We start from the raw sequence: 22,257 nt of genomic DNA, 5'->3' as shown, positions 1-22,257 counted from the left end.
CTAATAAACACATAGCTTTTCTCCAAAGTGAACGAGTTCTAAAGTATAAAGGGTTCTACACAAATACTCTATTATCTCTGTCTCAAACAACAAAGTTCATCTTAGTTTTGAATACCTAATTCATTTTGCTCTGAGCATATCAAAACAACAATTATTAATGATAGAAGTAATAATGTCATATACACACTTGTGCTCTTAACACGTGTAAGTCCTTGTTCAGAGAAAATCATGTTTTCCTACATTTCCCATTGATTTCAATAATCAAATACTGACTCACCAAAACACTTCCATCATGCTGCTCTTAGCCTGACATCTGTTTTATTGCACCTGTAGTGCCATCAGCACATTGACTGCAGCTTTTCTTCCATGTGACATGTCTTTACAAAAATATAAATGAACGATATGTTCACAGTTTTGGGGGGTTTTTTATATAGCAGTTATGGTATAAAAATGAAAACTCAGGAAAATACTCTACAGCTCAAATCATGCTCTTCTGATGTCTCATATATCATGTCATGCCATGTCCATATCATATCATGTCATATCATATGGAAATGGTTCAAAACTGCACCAGAGGAGGTTTCGACTGGACATTAGAAAGCATTTCTTCACTGAGAGGGTGGGCAAACAGGCTTCCTAGAGAGGTAGTCAATGCCCCAAGCTTGTCAGTGTTAAAGAGGCATTTGGCTAATGCCCTTAATAACATAATTTAACTAACTTGGTCAGCCCTGAATTGTTCAGGCAGTTTGAATGGATGATTGTTGTAGGTCTCTTCCAAATAAAATATTCTATTCTATTCTACTCTACTCTTTTCTATTCTATTCTACATAAAAAAATGTGCATTTCGATAATTGTCATTTTTGTAACATCAGTAGCACATTGAAGTAGCCAGGATTGTTTCAGGTTAACTTATTCAAAATTATAATATTGTTTGTATTTAAAAGAAAAAAAAATATTCCAGTAATGAGCAAGGTACTTCCATGTTTCTTAGTGAGAGTGAAAATAATGGAGAAGGAGACTTTGGGTAAATTTAACAAATATATTTAAGTGAGTTAGGAAGCTAAGTTCAATGCTGAAAATGTCTGTTGAAGTTACACAAAACAATTTATGTGGTAACTCTTGCTTGTAGCTGAAAATTACAGCCCCGCATCTTTTTTCATGTCCCTTGACACAATTATTCTGAGCTTAAATTTTTTTCAGGAATTTCTTACGGTATTTAAGCATGTTTGCAGCTATTTGCATGAGTATGGATTTATTTATACTAGGAGACGGCTATATGACTTCCTGAGAATATATTTCAGGCATTGTAGAAGAGTTATACAGCTTCAGGTAGATCTGTGGTTTCATTCTGATCTTCCTGAAGTAAAACTTGGCATACTTCTTTCCTGCCACGTTTCAGCAATAAAATATCCCACAGAATTTATTTTATCCACTGAAGCAAACAGTTGTCATCATTTAAGACTTTATTTTCTGTACTTTATTTGTCAGCTCTGCATTTCTGCCAGAGATTATCCCCTTCCTATGGCAAACTCAACTGGAACATACATATGCCTATGCCTCAGTAACCGTAGCTCAGGGTGGTGTGTTAGCACAACTCTGTCTTCCCTGATGTCTCTTCTGCCACTCCTGCTATTTGAGCAGAAACTCTTGCAAGAAATAAATGGGTAGCTGGAGCTGGTAATTTCAGCCATTGCCTCCTGTGCTTGTCCTTCAAAGTTGTGAATACCAATATTTGTTATAAACTCTTTAATATTGATCCTACCCCCCCTTCTCATATTACAGATGGCAGAGGGTTGAATCAATACCCATCTCTTTAGCTTTTATGTTCTTTCTTTTTAATTTTTATCATAATTTAAATTCAGTAAGATATTTTAAACAACAACAAAAAATAAATAGAATAATAATTAAACCTGTACATGTTAGGACATTTCTTCTCTAGTCTTTGAAAAGAAATGCTTTTCGGAATCAATTGCAGTTATAACATTTACCAGGCAGCTGATGTGTGCTCAGCCCTACAGCCTCTAAATGTATTTCCTTTGTTTTTCTTGGCTGATTTGTTGTTTTTTTTTCTACCTCTAACTGGAAGCTTTTCAGTGAGAGAGTTTTACTAAGGACAGTTTATTAATCTGCAGACAAGAGATAGCAAATTACTTGTATCACAAACTTCAAAGCAAGCTGTTGTGATATTAACTTCAGAGTTTGTTCAGTCTCTGAGCAAAGATTGCATGAGCTTCAAAGCCACTTTCTGCCCTCCTTCATAAGCCAGATATGATAATTACTTTCTAATACCTGTAATCACAGCATTTTAGGAAGAGAAATTTCAAAATCTGAAACAACTTTTTCAATTAGATCGCAAATACCTTCAGTTCTTAAATTATTTTAGTCTCTCATTCAGAGAAATAAAGGCTAAGGGATATTGGGTTAGTACAGCTATGCATTCCTTTGCAGAAAAAGAGAACAAAAGCTTATGATTAGAGCTACCAGCCTCTCTGAAAGCTCTTGACACTTTCTGAACATCTATGAGAAAAAGGACATCTTAATTTGCTTTGTTTAATGTCTGTCCATCTGTCTTCCTTGACCCTATCAAGCACCAGTCTTGTAAATGAAACCTCTTACGTGTTTAGACACACTGTAAAAATTTAGACATGCTTAGCTTCTGTGCCACAGCTATTTCCATCGAAGTCTCTTGGACTGTCTGTGATTAAGTTATGTATGCATGTGAGAATTTGCATGTTGACAGCCTTAACAAAGTGCCTTCCATCTTGCACATATTTTTCTGCATGTCGTTTTCCTCTTTGTGTATATTATGGACTCTTGAATTATTTATTACAGAACATCAAAACTAATTTTGCTTGACTGCATTCCTGTATATATCAAAAGGAAATAAAGAACTAGAACAAATGAAGAATTTTCTCAATTTGAGACATGCTAAAGGTTGTGATTTTTCATCTGCTAACCATATAGGAAGAAGATGCTTGTTTACGAGATAAAGTTTCCTGATTATGCATAAATCAGGAATTCAGTGTGTCCAACTTGTTTTTCATTATATTTGTGGTTACTTTGCCAAAAAAAGAGTTGTACATGAAAACAAATGCCATAATTTCAGATTTCAAAATGCATTCTTGTTAAATAGGATTTGAGTTTTGGGTAATCATAACATGTTGAGATGTACTACTGGTGTTTTATTACTCTAACAATGGCCTAAGGACATAAGAAAAACAAGGCTTGTAGGAAAAAGTAATATTCTTTATTGACCAACTGATACAGTTGGAAAAATTACACTAGCCTTCAGGTGCACAAGCCCTTCTTCAAATCAGAAGCACTTCCATCCAGTAGGAGCTGCTCTGTAGAACACCAAGTGCGCTCTTTTGCAAGGTCTTGTTTTTGAGAATAGTTTGAGCACAGAACACATAGATTATAATGAATGAAAAATATTCTTATGCTGAAGCACTGAATTAAATAACGTAATTCTCCACTTTATTCACAGTCATGTGACATCTGATAGATGGTCTGCCTTTCCCCACAGATCAGGTAGCTGATCTTGAAATGTTTCGGTCGATGTGCAATACCTGAGCATTAAAGTAACTAACTCCTTTATTTGCAGGTCATCAAATATAAGTTTTGCAGTGTGATCCTAAAATATCCTTATTTCTATAGTGCCTCTATCACCCCTCAATGGTTTTGTCAAAGTTACTAATGATTTTATTTGTGCCAACAGAATTTGAGGACAAGGATGAGCAGCTTCCACCTGAAACTGAACAAATGTCCCGAAAACAGTCCAGTGACTCTGCAGGTTATAAAGAAGAATCTAAACCTACAGGTTGGCCTTGTAGCACATTTAATCTCTCTTACTTGCTAGCATCAAGAATTCTATGTTTTCCTTTTCTGCGAACTTTTACTTTATTTGAAAATTGGCTGTGATATAATTCCTTTCTTTTATATAAGTTTATAATGCGATAGTCAGGTTCAAGTTATTTAAACACTTATAAATGCAATTCAAGGCATGTTATTTTCTGTTAAAAATAATGCTCCAGGCATTTGCACTTAGAAAAACAACAAAATCCCACTGTTGCCTCTACTGCCTAAATACCAAATTAATAAATACGTACAGAAATCTATGGAAATAATAAAGTGAGCATTGCTGAAATTCCAGGTTGACATAAATTCTTCTGTTCTACAGGATGAAGTGATGAGGAAGGGAAATGAGAGGAAAAAAAAAAAAACTTTAAAGTCACTCTCATGGAAAAAATAGAAGAAAAAAATACCAGAAAAAAAAATGGGGAAAAAAAAACCCCAAACCAGGAAATAATCAAATTGCTGTATTCAAAACACCTACATGTGATTTTAACAAACCCCAATTCAACAGACCATTTAAAAATTAGTATTATATCCACATTAATCAGAAATTACTTGTCCATTCCCTGTGGCAGTTGATCTTGGGAAAAACGGGAATGGATGAATTTTGACTTTGGATATGAATGATCAACATATGTCCTGTGTTTTCTTTAGTCATCCATTGTCCTGCTAACAGTTTGCTAGATTCCACACAGAGTCATGTTTTCTTCTTTTTGGTAAAAGGTAAAATTCTGCAGCACATGGAACTCCACAGAATCACAAGCTAATGAAAAGATACATGAAATCCTTTAGTAGCCTTCTCTCAAAAAACACTTTGAAAGCAACTAATCTTTAATGGTCCTTAGTTTTTAAAATGTACATTTTAGCTTTTATCTATTAGAATTTCTAGAATATATTAAAGTCCAAAAGATAAATCAATCCAATGTGAAACATTTTATTTTAAATAGCAGGTTGTTAAATATACACATTTTTATGCATTAGAAAAAATCAGCTTAATCGGTAAACTAAATTGCTCTTTTTCCCAAACACTGTAAATCAGTATAAGTTTTCTACTAAGTACATTTCATTATAATATGCTGAAAATTATTTGGCACCATATACTTATAAGTAGTGAAAAGTCTGCATAAGCAAACTACATGGTCTGTTTCAAAAAGACAAATTAAAATATGTTAATAATGAAATATGTATCAGTTCCAAGGAATGGAAGTGTCACTTTTATCCTACATTTTGCCTTTCTGTTTATTTTTATAGTTAAATTCTAATGAAGAAGACAAGCTGCCTTATGGTGTCCCCGATTCAGTTTTGGCAGGGTTTGAGAGGGAAGGATTTTTTTCATCTTTTTTGTTGCTGAATATGGACTGAGGGCAGAACAACTCACATTTAATACTAGCAGAACACTGGGAGAAAAGATATTAAAGCCTTTGCTTCCCCAGCAACTCAGAGAACATGGGGGCAGAAAGCCTTTGAGGATTGTTTGTCTCTATGGTAACTATGCTGAGTAAAAGCAAAGAAGATACAGGGCAAAAGAAAATGAGAGATTGCCACAAAGACATTGCCTGTGAAATCTCCAGATTTAGGGCTGGGGATGATTGTTCCCTATCACCTTTGTGATAAGGAAAAGAAATTAAGAACAGCACTGTTAGTTAGACTGCCACCTCCTCTGGAGGAAACCTGTTTGCATTTTTAGATACATTTATTTTTAAACCATTATTGTCTTTTCAAGTCTTTTTCTTAACTATGATTCTTATTTTGTTAAAAATATCTTCTCACCATAAATCACCATCAAGCAGAATTATTATAACTTATATCTAATGGCAAAGGTACAGCTGCCTTACTTAAAAATATTTTCAGTATTTTTGATCCCTGAGACCCAGTTTGAAACAAACCAAATGCCAGGGAGACAACACTTTTGTCATAATAAGGCTCAAATACCTGAACCAAAACCAAGTACTCTATGTGCATTTGTTGCCATGTTCAATATTCTGTCTCAGATGATGTCAGATATTCATTTGAATCCATTATTCTGCCTGTATATTTCTGAAGTTTCTAGACCTACTCAGAACTGAGAGGTTTTTAAAGGGCAGGACTATAAAAGATCTGTTGAAGGTTAGATCCAGACAGCACGCATTACCACCTTCCGTAAGTTATTGCTTTGAATAGGTCTGTGGTTCACAAGGCAGCACATGTGATTTCTACAGTGTGAATGTGACAGGGATAACACACGCAAAAAAGCATTAGCTTATCCTAGTTACTAATGTATGCTTTCCTTATTTTCTTAAAATCTGTGTTCCTAATGGAATTATGATTACATAATGCATTAGAGCTGCCCAAATTTAAGCAGGTTTTGCCTAGCTACATCTCTGGCTCCTTTGGAATACATCACTGTATAATGCAACCTAATTAACTGTAGCATTTACACAACATCTTTTAATGTACATAAAGAGGAAGGTATTTTCATGTTCCTGTTTAGAATCATGGCAAGAGACAGAAATGTCATTGCAGGGGATAACCAATGTAATGACATACACAAAATGAATGTGTAGTTTAATGAAATGCAAATATTTATAAACATTTTCAAGAAAAAATTAATTTATAATTCAAGATCAGACTATTTAAAATCTGCAAGGTGTTTCTGCTTAATGATATCCCCTTTTGCACATTTGGTTTCTGTTTAGACATTCAAATAGAGGGAAGGTTAGCCACTGAGGTGTCAGTCTAATGTGTTGTTCAAAGCTGTAAAAAAAAGAGGGGAAATGCATTGACTATTCTTTGTTATAAAAGATCACAAAAATACTTGCCAAAATGCTTATTTCTTAACCTATTATTTAAAAGGGGCTCAATTAAAACAAAGTTCTGCAGTTCACCTTGGGGGCAGCATGTCAGGACACTGAGGGCCAGCTGCTCCCAAAGCAACAGGGCGCTGGGAGCAGAGTGTGGTGATACGGCCATCAGGACAGGACCCGGCAGCCAGGGTCCATCCCACCAGCCCAGCCAGGAGCAGGGCAGCTCCAGCCCCGGGCACTGGGCACCTCTCTGGGAACAGCTGAGGCCAGGCTGGGATGTCAGCCCATGAGCAGGCCCAGCTTGGCAGACCCCTTGGCCAGGTAGGGCTGTGGGGAGCTGGAGATCAGCCCTGCTGTGGCATTGCTGGGGCAGGGGCTGACAGCCCCAGGGGATGACTGGGGTCCTGGGCAGATGGGGGGAGCCCAAGGGGCCTGGGCAGGGACAGCCAGGCCTGGGGGTGCCCTCAGGTCCCTGATCTAGCTTATGAATTGCCATAGAGGGCCTGATTTATTTCAAATCTCAGTTTATCATATATATAGTAGATGTAAATTGGGGTATTGAAAGAATACAAATTTCAGCCTCATAGGTGGAAGAATAAAATTCTCAAAAGCACCTAAGTGTCTAGAAAATCACTACATTTCTAGAGGACTACACATTAAGACCCAGATCCATAAAGAGCTGTAGAGACTGCAGTGCCCAAAACTGACGTACTAACTTTTAAGTGCTTGGCTTCATATATGGAATTAAGGGCTGTAGAAATTAGCACAACAAGAAGCAACCCAGCAAGGGGCCAGCCTCAGTGAGCCATGAAGGAATGTCAAAAGGGGGCATGAATTTGAAACACTGCACCTTTTCAAATTTGGCTGATGATAAAAGAATGGGAGTCCCTAACTCTTGCTCTTTGGCAATTAACTCACTGGTGGAAGGGCACTGGCTTGCTTTCTTCTACAAGATATATAGGTAGCTTCATAGGTAGCTTAGCCATCCAAGACAGAAAAATTTGTTAGATGTGTTCCTTGTCCTGCAGGTGCTCACGTATACCAGCTGCTATTGGCACTTCCAAGCGATGCTTGTGTTGGTAGCATGTCAGACAAAAGTTAGGCAGCATGTCTACTCTGACCATTATGTTTAGTCCTGTTTCTTGATGAGTCTTACTGGTACCTATTCACTGAAATCCAGCTACATTGTACTTAGTAATAGCCTTTTTTTGATCTGGCTCTATTTTGGAAAGGTAAATGTGGCACTTGTGGATTTCTTCAACAATCCTCAAGAGAAAATTGAGAGAGATTCAGTTCTGGGAGGAAATGCAAGTTTTCTTAAAGAAGAAATTTGTAACAGGGCAATCCAACTCATCATGAGCCAGAAAAATTGTTTGACTTTTTCAGGTTGGAGCAAATTCAAAATGAATGTTACAGTACTGCGATTTCACATAGTGAGCATTCATAGAATCATAGAATCATTAAGGTTGGAAAAGACCTCAAGGATCATTAAGTCCAACCGTCAGCCCAACACCACCTAACTCACTAAACCATGTCCCTAAGCACCACATCTACACGTTTCTTGAACCCCTCCACCCCTTCCCTGGGCAGCCTGTTCCAATGCCTGATCACTCTTTCAGTGAAGAAATTTTTTCTAATATCTAGCCTAAACCTCCCCTGGCGCAACTTGAGGCCATTTCCTCTTGTCCTATCACTTGTTACTTTAGAGAAGAGGCCAGCTTTAATTGGCCTGCTTAATGCCAGGGAGTAACCATAAAACACTGGTTTTTTAATGGTTTTGGGTTTTCTATTTTTAGGAAAATGGTCAAAGCTTTTAACATACAAGGCATTACGGAAGGCTTTCACTTTCAATAATACCTCTCCTTTTTATGTGTAGGAAGGTATATAAGGAAAAATAGTAGTAATGATCCTTTTTTTGTAAAAATCAGTAAAAGGTCATTGGGATAGACTAAACCTGTTGTTGCCTGAGTCAAAATCTGTTCCTGTTCTTTCAAACTTAAGACAGAAACAAAAAGAGCAGGGGAAAATTATAACAAAGTAGAAAATCACTCCATCTGCTGTTCAGTCTCTTTCTTGCGGCTTCATTTCTGGCAAGAGACAAACACAGCACACACTGTAAGTCCCAGCAAACTTATAGCAGTATCAAACCATTTAAGTCATTGCTCTGAACTGCTTTTCTGTCTGTTAGCCGAAGGCACTGATATCAGACTCATTAAACAGAACACAAAGTAAAAATGATAAGAAAAAGAAGAGAACCAGGCTTAGAAGTTATCTGAGTACAGGGAATGGGAATAGCAGCAACACCACATTGCTGCTACCAGAGACTGTTCATGATTTAGTACGGACAAGGTGGTGATGCTGTCATCTAGGCACCTCTGTATCTTCTTCTAGCTGAGACAGAACTTTGTCTCAGGACTTTCAGGGCATAGCAATATCTAAATGGATACTAACTGCAGCCCTAGGAACCAATCAGTGTCTTTCTCCTTTTCTGCTAATGTGTCAATATCAAGTTTTTAATTCAATATCTGCTGTCAGTGTCAAGTTTTTAATTCCCTCTGGCTTTTTCAGCAAAATGGATGTCAGTCAATCAAAAAGGATATCCCTTTGCTATTCTGCTCACCAAGTATGACAACACATTTGGTGTGGTTTTGTCATGTTTACCATGAGTAAGTAGTACCTGTGAATTTTTTAGTTATATTAACACATTCTTCCAATCTCTAACTTTTGTTTACTTTTCATGAGACAGTGTTAGGAGATAGGCTTGGAATTCTCTAATCTTAAACAATTGACACTAGGGATTTCTGCACAATGTATCTTAAGAGATTAAAGTCTTTTTTTTCCCTTACTCATTAAATAAGTTATTGTATGCAGACATGACTTCATTAAAGCCAATGTTTTTGTGAGAGTTTCTCAGTCCAAGTATCCACAGAGGGAAGCCATTATATATATATTTTATGTTAATTTATTTATTTATTCATATTAATATTCTCATTATTATAATTTATATACTCTTTGTCCTAGAGTGTGTTGACTAGAAGGTGGCATTTACATTCACACTCCTTTTCCTTGTATAACTATGGATGACTTTTAGCCTCCAGAGAAATGGGTTACACTTTTGCATCTCATTGTTGGTACTTCTTAGAATTACTGCACACATGTGTACATCTGTATTGCTGCATTAGGTATCCAGGAATCAAGACATTCCCATTGCAGATCACTTTTAAAAAGGTGTATCATAATCTTGATGTACCTGTCTTGCCTCATTTGTTAGTATAGTTAAAGGCATCAATTGTAATTTGTTTAAGAACTCCTGTATTGCATGGTTTAGTATTTTAGCTCACTGCTTTGCCTTTATCAATTCAGGATTTCAGTCTTCAATATCATCCCTCATATCCTTGATATTTACACTGAAGTGGACTTCTGTGTTTAGTCCCTTCTTTTTCCTTTCTCCCCTAAATCTTCTATTTTCTCTGCAATGTTGCCATGTGGATCTTTATATATCTGTAGGCATTTGTTTGAGTAAATGAAGGTTTAATTCATTAACACCTGTACCTTGAGATCTTATGCAGAAGAGGAAAAACAACTAGTAGTATGCATTGTATTTCTATTTATGTAAAGAGAACATACTCCACCTGAAAAAGAACAGATACTTAACATGCAACCTGAACACTCCCCAACAGCTTCAGTAACTGAACCTGAACCAGGTCACAACATGAAGTTGCTTCTTTGCAGTGTATGCTAGGTGTCCTACTCTTTATTACTGGCATGTATCCATATCTTATGGATAGCCTGTCAAAAACTGTTTGTCATTAAATCACAATTTTTAAATTAATGTATATTCTTTGTATTTCTTTGCAGAAAGAGTAATTATATTTATTTGTGTGCTGATTTAAAAAACCATATGCAAATTTAGTTAAGTAGTTTGACCTTGTTTATTTTCCAGGAGAAGCATCAGTATATACTACATCAACATAATGAATTTGGCATTTTCAAAGTGTCTTTTAAACTAGTAATATAATAATTCATAATTACAGAGTGGGAAAGGAAGCAGCATTAAAAAAATATGCCACCATATTTGAGGAAAAAAAAAATCCTAAAGCATAATGATATCTTTTAAGTGCAAAACTTTTTACAGGAGCATTGCCTTCTATGTACTATTTCATTTTCAGAAATCATACTACCTGAGTTTGCAGAGGATGATTTTCCAGATGTACCAGAAATGGAAACAATTAAAAGGAAGATTGACCTTTTCATGAATGACTGGCAAACAGTGGAGTCAGAAATCAAGCAGTCATCTCTAGTTCAGGTTGTTGTTTTGGAGATTGCTGAGCAAACTCCAGAAAGTCTGCTTAATCAAACTGTGCTGGTTATGGAAAGTAAGTAATACTGTTTATGTGATTTACACTTAACGTACCAAGAAGGATTTTGGAGACCTTCTGTGATGAATATATTGGGGGACAGGTTATACTCAGTTCTGTATTACTCACATGAAGTGGGAACAGAACACGCTGTCTTCTGTGGGTGAGCTGAAAAGAACACTAGCAGCCTGTAAGACACAGGAAGAGTGGGGAATATATATATGTTAAGAATATGTATATGGCTTTACAAATATGTACATAATAGCTCCCTAGACATTCTGACAGTGCATTTCCCTAGTTACTTGCCTTATCTGTTCATGTCAGGATACTGGTTTGAGAAATGGAGAGATAACAAAAGTTAACTAATGTACAATATTCATTGAAGTCAATAAGACTTCCAAGGTATGTAATAATCTAATCTACCCACCTGCACAGATTGTGTTTCAAACCTGGATTTTCACAGTATTGGTATTTTTTGGCAAATTCCCTTTCTTCACTTGTGTGCTCAAATCTCTAACAATTTTGAGTACTGGATAAATAATATTAATATTACATTTTTCCTATCATTACAACAATGCAAGTGTTTTATTAACCAAAACATCTATTGTGCTAGCTTTATAAACAAATACAATTTGACAATAGGAAAAAAACTGTTGCAAACAGTAATAGCACTATCTGCCTGTGTTTGTATAATACTTTTGTACTACAAGTTCCCATTGAAAATACCAATTTACTTCAACCAAAAAGCAGCCAGTAGAATTTCCCTTTTTTGGAGGAAGCAATATATTAATTCCTACATCTGTGGAGAACATTTTGTTCTATGAGAAGAAATGAAATATACAGTTGGCATCATCTGCTTTCACATATCTGCTTTTATGGACAGAGAATATACTCTGGCACAGCCAATTGAAAAATATTGAAACAGAAAAAAAAATTAACTTTTTCAGAACCTTTTAAATATCATGGTTGGGAATTATCTGATGAAGACTTAGATGAGGAAGCAGAAGATCTGGCTGCTGAAGGGGAAGATGAAGAAAAAGAAGTTGAAGAAGAAGAAAATGAAGAAGTAAGCATGCTGGCTTTGTCTATTTATGCTTTTATTTTAAGTCATTTATTTTCAGTTTGAACATAACCCCTGAGAAGTCAGATTTTGTACCTGATTTTATATGATCCAGTTTCAGCCTTTTTACAGAATAAGTATCAGCATATGCTTCAGGAACACTTTGATTGTATTCCTATGTTCTGGCTGATAATAGTTTTACTCCAGCAAGAAGCATAAATACCCCATGCTAATAGAGAGAATGAATGTATCTAGTTTTACTGGATGGCAAAGAGTATTAAAGAAACAAATGTGAACTTTTTTTTTGTCAACTAATAATGACTCTATGAGCCATCATGTAAACGTCAGAAAATGCAGAGTCCTAATATGCAGTCCTGTCTTTCATCTCAGCTATTGATAGATTTAAACACCCACTTTAATGAAATTAAAGGTCTAGCTTTGCCTTTCTTTTATTTTCATCCTATATTGGAAGATTCTCATACCCAAATTTAACAGTACAGGACATCCATATACTGTACTGGAGCAGTATTGAATGGATTTTGTAGAAATTAATTTTATTGGATAAGTAATCTGACTTCACAATACCAGCCCTCATTGTCTTTTCTGAAGAGGTCTACTCATGCACATTTAGAAAAAACAGAAAATTAGTTTCAAGAACACATCAGGAAAAGATTTCATCTTCTAGCCTAACTTTGTTCTTCAACACCTAATTATGGTATTAACATTTCAAATTCAAAATGATCATTCTTTTCTCAATCATTCTCTCACTAGGTTGGACAGTTTATTTTCTGACCCTGAATCTGTGTGAATTTTTATAGACTTATATTCAGCTTACAAACTATCTTGAGAACACCATTCTCATTCAATGCTCAGTTGATGTATTGACTCAATCTGATCTACTTGATCTACTTTATCTAAGTGAACTACTGAATTCAAATAGTTTTTGAAAATTTTCATAATATTTTCAGGATGAAGAAACTATTAAAGAAAAGAAAAGGCATATGGGAGACACAAAACACTTTTGTCCAGTCAGTCTGAAAGAGAACTTTGTCCTTTACCCAGGACTCTCTGAACATGCAGCTAAGTATCGAGAAAAGATATATTACTTTTCAACTTCTGAGAACAGAGATAAATTTTTGAAGAACCCTGAGGAGTATGTGGCTCACAATGAACCAATACAAGTGAGAATCTTCAAAATTGTTTAAAATACTTCACAGGTTAAAATCACTATTTTCCATTCTGATTTATAGTTGTTTATTATTGCTGATTTTTTCTAGGTTACAATAAATATCAGACAAGTCCTTGAACCAACTAAAACACATTGCTTCCCCCCTGACTTTTTAGTGTACACTTAACACATTAAATTAATGATGCAAATAAAGCAGAAAACAGAGGAAGATTATAAAGGCTTGCAATAATCGTAAAATGTGATTAACAAATCTCACACACTGGGATTTTTTTACAATCTTTAAGTCTTTTTTTTTTTTGTAAGTGGAAGAAGGGTAAAAGAAGGGAAGCTTTACCAGAATTGTCTAATGAAGTTTCATTTTTACCTACTGGCACCAGCTGCCATAGTGTATTTGTTCAGTATTTCCAGAGAGCATTAGTCTGTTTGCAACAGCAGTAGAAGGCCTGGAAAAATTAAAATGCAAAATTATGTGACTGGTTTTGCTGCAATTTTTATAATTCTGTTTTGGAAGTGAGAAACAGTAGGGGGTGCACTGTAGACTCCAAATTGTTACAAAATATTCCAATTTTTCTTCCTACAGGCTCCTCCTTTGCGGGTATGCTTACTTGGGGCTCATGGAGCAGGTAAAACTACATGTGCACGACAGATAGCAGACAAATTAGGCATTTTCCATATTCAGTTTGAAGAATATCTACAGGGATTGATCTTACCCAAAACTAAAGAGAAAGTTGGACCCCATTTTGATGAAGAACATGAAGAAGATGACACTAAAATGCCAATTCCATCACAGGAACTTGAAGACTTCTCTCAGACCATGACTGAAACTGAGAATGAAAAAAGCAAAGAGGTAATAATCTGGTCTTTTTTATGTCCATACACAAAATAACCGTTTTCAGACCAGAATAGGAATTTCCTATAAAATTCTAGGTTGATAAAAATAACTTATGTTAAATTATTTACTTCATGAAATTTGGAGATAATACTCTTAACAATGTTTTCTTATGAATGCCACAAACATTCTTCAAAACACCTTCAAGAATTGTGTGTCAGCTTCTTTTTCTAAACAGTAGAGATAGATACTAAATGGGGCAAAGGAAGACAGGCAAGAAAAGAAATGAAGGTCAGAATAATAATGAGAAGGTATGGATTCCTTCAAGTATTTATAATATGCATGTTCAGTCTGGTGTGTGTGCTCCAATTGCACAGGAGTTTACCAGCAGTGCTCTCTGCACTCTCCTGGGGCAAAAGAATAGAATGTCTCTACCAGCATTTCAGTCTGATCATCCCTTGTCAAAAAATTAGAAATATTTCAGTGTTCATAACAGACTAAGATAGTATTTTTTTAATACGGTAGGTTTTGTAATCTAATCTAATTAAATCTGCCTTTGCCTGTTGGCAGCAGAATTTCAAACAGAAAAAACTCAGGTAGCATAAAATATGCCTCGTAGTTAAAAAATCTGTTTCAAATAGCTGGATACTCATTATACTGTTAAAATAATTAATGAATTTTGTTTTCAGAAAATTAGGTCTTTTTCTTAATCAGATTGAATACTGGTTCAAAATTGCTATAAATACACATTCTAAAACCTATCACTTACAGGGTATAATCTCCCTGACCAATAAACATTTACATAAATGTTTACCAGGAGAAAGTGATTTCTTTTATTAGACGGTGATATCTTGGGAAAAAAATATAAGGTTTCAACGCAAATATATTCTTCTTTAGACACCAATGGATATGATTAAAGCCTTTATTGTGTGGAGAAGTCTCAACATAGGTGCATAGCATATAAATCTTTCAAAAAATGCATAATACAAAGAAATGGAAAATCTGCCTCGTAGACAATACAAATAAGGGTTTATCCAGCTTTCAAAGCTTCAGAAGAAATAAGAGCCATGGTTTTTGTGCTCCTGATACATGCGATGTTCCTTCAAGTTACTAGTCATCAAAGACCTTCAAAGGCTTCCTACTACAGGATCTAAAGAAATATGCAGCAGGGGAGGCAGGCTACAGAGCAGGCGTACAAAAACAGCATCCCGGCACAGTATTAGGAAGATGAGCACTCAGTGGAAGGGGAAACTAGTGTGGGATCTGAAGGGTAGCAAGAAGAATTCCTGCAGGAACAGTAGCAAAAGGAAGACCTAGAAAATAAGAGTCTTCCAGTGAGTGGGGCAGGTGAACTCTTGATGAAAGATACTGAAAAGGCTGAGATGCTCCATGCCTTCTTTACTATGGTCCTTCCAGTCTAGTCTGTGGCCTTCTAGGTCTCTGTGCCTAGGAAAGCATGGGTAAAGTGTGGTACTACTCACTGCAGAATAGGATCAAATTTGGGATTTTTTAATGTAATCTGGACATATACAAGCCAATAGGGTGCATTAACAGGTGCTGAGGAAGCTGCCAAAGGTAAATTCAAGGCCACTCTCTATTGTCTTGAAAAGCAGGGTAGGTCCCTGATAACTGGAAGGTAGTGTTCCTGATGAAATAATACAACAGCAGGTAATATTGGAAGCAAATGCTTTAATACAGATGGAGTACAGACCAAAATCATGGATGTCAGAACAAAAATTCAGGTATTCATCAGTTAAATCTAAGAGGAAGTTCTTTTAGCCAGTCAGTTTACAGCTTGGTCATCGCCAAAAACATGGCAAGTGTTCCTGGCACTGATGGTTATGGCTGGCTCTCACTCAGCCTTATTTTTTTGGCATCAATACATGTCTTACACTAAGGCACTTCCGTTAGTACTTTTTCCTCATCATCTTTTTATCTGCTGATAAACTATCTTATTCTACATTAGCTTTTATTTTTCTTGCACTTATTGTAAAGCACTTTATCTGATAGCATGACCAAAGCACAGCTCATGCTATTTCAGCTCAGTCCAGAGGGTGATTCCCAAGGTTGTGGACTCCCTAAGCATTTCTCTGAGTATGACTACCACCACACCATCCAACTCTCCTGTTTTTCACTGACCCACTACTTGTCCAAAATAATTTCATTTAATTTAATTTGTATCGTTCTCTTTCACTTTGGCACAAGACACTGGAAATGTTATCTACCAAAGCTCAAGGTAAAGGTCAGCTATAATATTCAAAGCAAAAATACTAAAGGCAAGCAAAATGTACTATGCAGTCTGGGAAGCTTATCAAAAAGATATCATCCTGCTTGTTTTAGTAGGTGTCAACCAAAGCCTTCACAGCATTGACAGGTCTCAGGAGCAGCCTTGTCCTTCGAGCTACCACTATGCAGGATGTTCTCTTTCCTGTACCTGAAATATACATCTCAAGTTTCTTTACTTTTATCAGATACAAATGCTGATTCAACAGCTCATCTGCAGTGGTGACGTCAGTGATACATTTTTATATGGGTTTTACTGTTTTCTCCCACTTCACACATTTCTTTCCAGATGCCTCAGTGTTACAGATCTGGCTACCACTCTGCCTTCTTAGGTATCCATTATGCCATACTAATATCTTTTAATATACATGCTGTGTCAGGCACTAGATAAAATATTACTCACACACTACATTAGACCTGTGGCTTCCAGCATATTCTAAAGTTCTTTTGCCTACATTATCAAAACAGGTGTCAGGCATAGGAATTCTTATTCAGACATGTCCTTGCAACAAGCAGCTCCCTGCCATCATTTTGAGGGTTCCTGAACCACTGGATCGTTTTTGTTAAAAAGGGTTATTCCTTTATTTTCTGACAGGTTATGCTAGAAAATTATTGAGCAATTTGGTTTAATATCACTACTACATGAGAAAAGGACAACAGAACTTTGGAATGAATTCACAAAAGAATTTCAGGAGACAAATTTATTTGCTGAGAGGGACAGTATACCTAGCTAAATATAAAGTCTTCTCTCCAAGTGACTTTGGATGCAACTTAGGTGTATGTTTGATGTCCACTGACATTTAAAAAATACACTCTTTTGGTAGTGTATATCTAGTCTTAAACAAATACAGATGCCTTTTTACAAATGAGACCTTTATAAGGTAGGGCAGCAAAAGTATTAAACTCTTTAAAGGATACCAGATACATTTATCTCATGAACTCTGCCATTCTGTTTTCAGGAAAAATATATCAACTCATTAGAAAATAATATTTTCTTCTGTGAATATTTCCATGAAAAAATAACACAGCAGGTTAGGAACAGTGATACATTTGACTTCTAATGTTGTCTTGTATCCAGTATACTTGTAAAAACTTGTATTTTGATATCATGACTGACATAAATTAATCCAGAATCACCAATCTATACCATATTTTCATTCTTTTTTACCACAGTTTGTGTCAGGAAGCCATTCAATGAAAAGTGCTTCCTCAGCCCTATGAATCTCACCTTGTTACATGTTCTGAAAAAACAGTTTTTCACAAGACTGTAGCAGCTAGATTTGATATTTGAATGCTCTGCATTTGACTAGTTATTAATACTACTACTGCTCTGTAGAACAATGCTATCTGTCTGATATCTGGTCATGTGTCTATACCCAGTAACCTTACATATCTTTCTTTGACATCTTTCTTTGGATTGCATCAAAAGATAAAAGTTGCTTTTAGAAAGTGAAAAAACATTCTGATGTAGTGCGGATAGTCTTCCAGCATGAGAACATGTATAACTAAGTGGAAAACTTCTTGTAGGCAATTAGGAAAAACTGCAATCATTTCAGTTGCTATTCCTCTGAATTGAGCATATATATAAATAAATACTTAACAATTGTACTTGGGTCTAGGTTTCATTAAAACTCACAGCAGCAATTGCCCCAACTCAGGGAATCACCCAACCTCAAGCATGTGGAAAATATCCTAAAATGTATAATGTAGTACAGTGAAATGTGGCAAATGTTTGTTTCTGCTGGTTTAAATAAAATGAAAACAGTACCTTACTTAGCCAAAAAACAATAAATGTGTCAGGTAGATCTTTGTTTCTTTCTGTTGTTTTTGGTTTCGTTTTGTTTCATTTTTTGTGGATTTTCTTTATATAAAGGAAGTGGAGTTAACTGATGAGGAAGAAGCAATCAAAGCAAATCTAATGGATAATGAGGCACTGCCTCCAGAAGTCCTTGATAACATTGTTCCTGACTGGTGGAGGAAAGAGCCATTCCGGTAACTGTAATTAGATTCTCTCTTTCTTTAAATTATCTTAGGAAGAATATAATCCATTGTGTCCACAATTACAAATAATTATCACAGAGATTATTTCAGTGCTCTTGTACTTCGTATGAATCATGACCTACATCTCAGTCTTGGTTTTGTTGCTCAATTTTTATTTATATTTTGACAGTAACATAATGCCTCATGTGCTCTACACAGGACTGGACAAAAGTACTGAGCGCACTTGAATTTAAATAGATCTCCTGAATAGCAGAGTACTTTTAATGGGCTTACAGGATAGATATGTAAATAAACCTTTTACGTTTTCATGTAATTAATAAACATGGAGAGCTGTAATCCAGATGTAACTATTGGTATTGTAAATATTGTGTGGAAAGCAAAGTATCAATGGTCTCTAAAATAACACAGAATCAGGTTACCTCGTGCATTCATCACAATCCACTCCAGTGATGTATCCACAACAGACTTCCTTTCATATCAGAAAGTACATCCATAACACTGTGATAAATGTGAATTATTGTTGCATAAATAAGATCATCAACTCCTAGAAAGCAGACTGGCTTTTTAGGATGTAATTTCAGCAGGGAAGTCCCTTTTTCCATGTCCCATCTCTTCCATCCATTTCCATCCAGATCTGCTGCTGGCAGATTGACTATTAGGTTGCAATTCCTAGCAGTATGAGAAGTGCCTTAAAAAGAATTAAGATTCTCAAACTTCTGCCCTGTCAGCCCAGAGATAGGGGACAACATTTTCTTAATGGTATAAAAATAGGGAGATCAGTTTCAAGAAAAAAAGAATGCACCAAGAAAAAAAATTACACATAGTGTAGTGATATTATATGATATAAATTCAGTTTCATCAGGGACTGTATAGCAGAAGAAAACCTTCATCATGATATATATCATGATTTATATCGTTCCCTCAACTTTTTCCCACAGCATCCACTTGTTATTCTATCCACTCTCACTCCTTGTAGCTTCCTTGGTTTTCTGCAGTTTTACAATGTATCCTATTAAGGTGTAAGGTAACGAAGAGAAATATTAACTTCTTATTAACACAACATCCAGCTTTACAGAACTACTCATCTAATTTGAGATTGTAAGAGCTCCAACAAGCCACAGAGCTTTCCAGACATATCTGACCTGTTTTTAATATCTGAACGAAGGGAGAGGTAGGTTATGCTGAATAGCAAAATTCTCATCCTATACTAGAGCAGAAATTGTCAGGCATTTCTGAAAAGTAAGTTTTCAGCTGACAAGCCCTCTGTGACAGATGTTACCAAAATAATGTTTAGGGGACCTTCTGTTTTTTTGAGAGCAGTGACTAGGAAGCCACACAAGCAGTACTGAGGACATGATTTATTTTGGCTTTTTAAAGTTCTTTTTAAATAATTAATCTCTGTACAGTAAAACCTCAGAAGAAATACATTTGTTAGTACAGCAATTAAAATCCATAGTGACATATCCGTTTTACATTGTCAAAACATAATACCTGGAACTATTTATTAAGTTTACTCTTAACATATAAATTTAACAAGGGAGTTGAAATAATTTTTTTCAAATTAATTGCATTTTCACTGTGTTGCACTTTAAACTACATTGTGTAATGATAAAGATCTTATTTTCCAATTAGGTCCACGGGATTTATACTGGATGGTTTCCCTCGTACTTTAGATGAAGCTCAGTATTTGTCAGAACGAGGACTCTGTCCTGATGTTGCAGTTTATATTAAAGTAGAAGAAAGTGACGTTCTTGGCCGTCTTTTTCCTCCACGTCTGAAAAAATGGAAAGACAGACAGTATAAGAAAATGGAAAATAAAAAGAAGCTGAAAGACCTGAAAGCAAAAATACGGGTAAGTCACAGTCCTGTCTCCTTGTTTGTAGTTTCAGCACCACAGGTCTGAACACAGATTCTAAAACCTTTCCAACTATGACACTTTGCACAGAAATGTAATAGCACTAAGCCACATTCTCAGCACTCTTGCAGCTGCACAGTCTCCCATTTGAACAGAGCTCTGCCTACTACTAAACAGGTTACAAGTTACTTGAAATAACCTGAAACCTCTATGCAGACATTTACAATTAGCACATGCAATATATTCAAGGTTCCTAATTTTCTACAAAAGTGAGATAAAGTACTTCCTATGTACTGTCAGAAAAGGTCTGAACATAAGTTACTACAGAGCGGCTGACTCAGGAAGTTAGTACAACGGAATTTGGGACAAGGCTCATACAATACCAGTAAGTTTCTGGAACTGCCTGTGCCAGAGGTTGGCTCTGAGAATGCATATAACCTAGGAATCTTAAAATATTTTTTTTATTTAGTCTTTCCTGATGCAAATTGGAAATCTTTCTGGAAAAGGTGCATTCTAGTGACCAGCCTACATTGCTGTACTAAGCTCACCCTGTAAACAGTTACTCTGACCATTCAAGTGGCAAATACCTGTGCTATAGATCCTAGGATCCAAACTTCTAATGAACAATGTAGGTAGCAATATGGCTCCTGTTGACAAAGGAAAATAACAGGTTCCTATTTAAAACACATACACAAGACAGTGATACAAATTGATAAAGGCATTTGGAAGTAAGGAAAGATAAGAATCAGGATTTCCTGAGTAACAGTAATTTGATATTTTTGCTCATGTGTACTGGAATAGAGTTTTTAGTTACACATCGAGTATTTTTCTATAGCATCCAGTTGGTGAGCAAGTCGGATAGTGCTGTGAGAATGCAGTATTGCTGAGTATACTGTAACCCTTCTTTTGTTAGTAAAGCTGGAGGACATACAGAGAGTGGGAAAAGCAGACAGACCAGCTGAATGCTACCCTAGAGTTTCTTTCTCCGCTGAAAGAAGCTGGCAACAGGACAATGAAAGCAACGAGTACACCTGCAGCACAGTGTTGTTCAGGAACACTGGAGTTTAGCCACAACAGTAGAGAAAATTAGCCTGTGCAGAGTTTCTTGCTGCTCTGCTTAGAATGCTCTGGTATCCAGGACACTTCGCTTGAGTTAACACGGATTTCTAAAATGGATTTCTAAAATTGCACTATTGCCTGTGTGTTGACATACTCAGTTTCTCTGATCTCAGCTCAGGTGACGGCATCACAGTGTGCAAGAACAGCAATTACAGGTTGAATCCCCATCGACCCTATTGGCCTGAAGTATAATGCTTCTGCATATTACTTCTGAGTTAGGAATTAGTCATCAGGTATTTGATATGTATCTACTGAGTATGTATGGGGGGCTGTATTTCAAAGGCCTATAACTTCGTCAAAATTGGGCAGTTCTAAAAAGTTGTAGGGAACAGCACACATTTAATACTACACTTAGTCACCTCTTTGCCAAATGGCAGAAACCATCTATAAATTTAGAAACTGTAGTTTGCCAATGAAAATATTATAATATTCTCAGTGTGATCAGAATCACAGTCTTTTTCCTGCCCTCATCTCAATCTCAGAAGTTGCCAAATTAGTTTTACTAAAATTTACTTAGCTATTCACCTAGCAGAGGCATATCTCGTCTGCAAAATAGTATTTTTTAACATTAGAAGCAAATGGAAACAGAGTTTTAAGGTGGAAAGAACAACATTAATTCTAGGTCACATTACCAATTATCAGAGGAGAGCTTTTATTAGCAAATACCATTGTCTTCTTACATCTTTTTTCACTAACAGGATGAGAGGATTGCTAGAAGAAGGGAAGAACTTTTAGCAGAACAAAAACAAAAGAAACAGGAGGTAAGAAAACAAGCTAATAAGAAAGATTTTAAATACAAGTGTTTGCATTCAAACCTTAGAAATTTCTAGAGATTCTGGTCACAGAGTTTTCAGGGCACTGTAGAATAGTAAAAATGTGACAGACTGTCAGAAACTTCTACTTCCAAAAATAATTTGAAATTATG

General features: G+C 35.9%; 1 protein-coding gene across 1 annotated transcript in view; it reads left to right on the top strand.

The window, feature by feature from the left end:
• Nucleotides 1–22,257, top strand: part of LOC104460577 (adenylate kinase 9-like) — a gene marked incomplete at both ends in the record, with an annotated part of 46,847 nt that overhangs the window by 9,412 nt on the left and 15,178 nt on the right. The window contains 7 exons of the mRNA XM_010075343.1: nucleotides 3,719–3,820; nucleotides 10,808–11,014; nucleotides 11,944–12,062; nucleotides 13,826–14,092; nucleotides 18,231–18,349; nucleotides 19,991–20,210; nucleotides 22,031–22,093. Coding sequence (XP_010073645.1) covers nucleotides 3,719–3,820; nucleotides 10,808–11,014; nucleotides 11,944–12,062; nucleotides 13,826–14,092; nucleotides 18,231–18,349; nucleotides 19,991–20,210; nucleotides 22,031–22,093 — 1,097 coding nt within the window. The remainder of the gene's footprint in view (nucleotides 1–3,718; nucleotides 3,821–10,807; nucleotides 11,015–11,943; nucleotides 12,063–13,825; nucleotides 14,093–18,230; nucleotides 18,350–19,990; nucleotides 20,211–22,030; nucleotides 22,094–22,257) is intronic.

Source organism: Pterocles gutturalis, unplaced genomic scaffold, assembly GCF_000699245.1.
Source record: "Pterocles gutturalis isolate BGI_N339 unplaced genomic scaffold, ASM69924v1 scaffold38176, whole genome shotgun sequence".
Classification (NCBI taxonomy): Eukaryota; Metazoa; Chordata; class Aves; order Pterocliformes; family Pteroclidae; genus Pterocles; species Pterocles gutturalis.
Note: the sequence above shows the minus strand (reverse complement) of the source record. Positions and strands in the feature narration are given on the sequence as shown.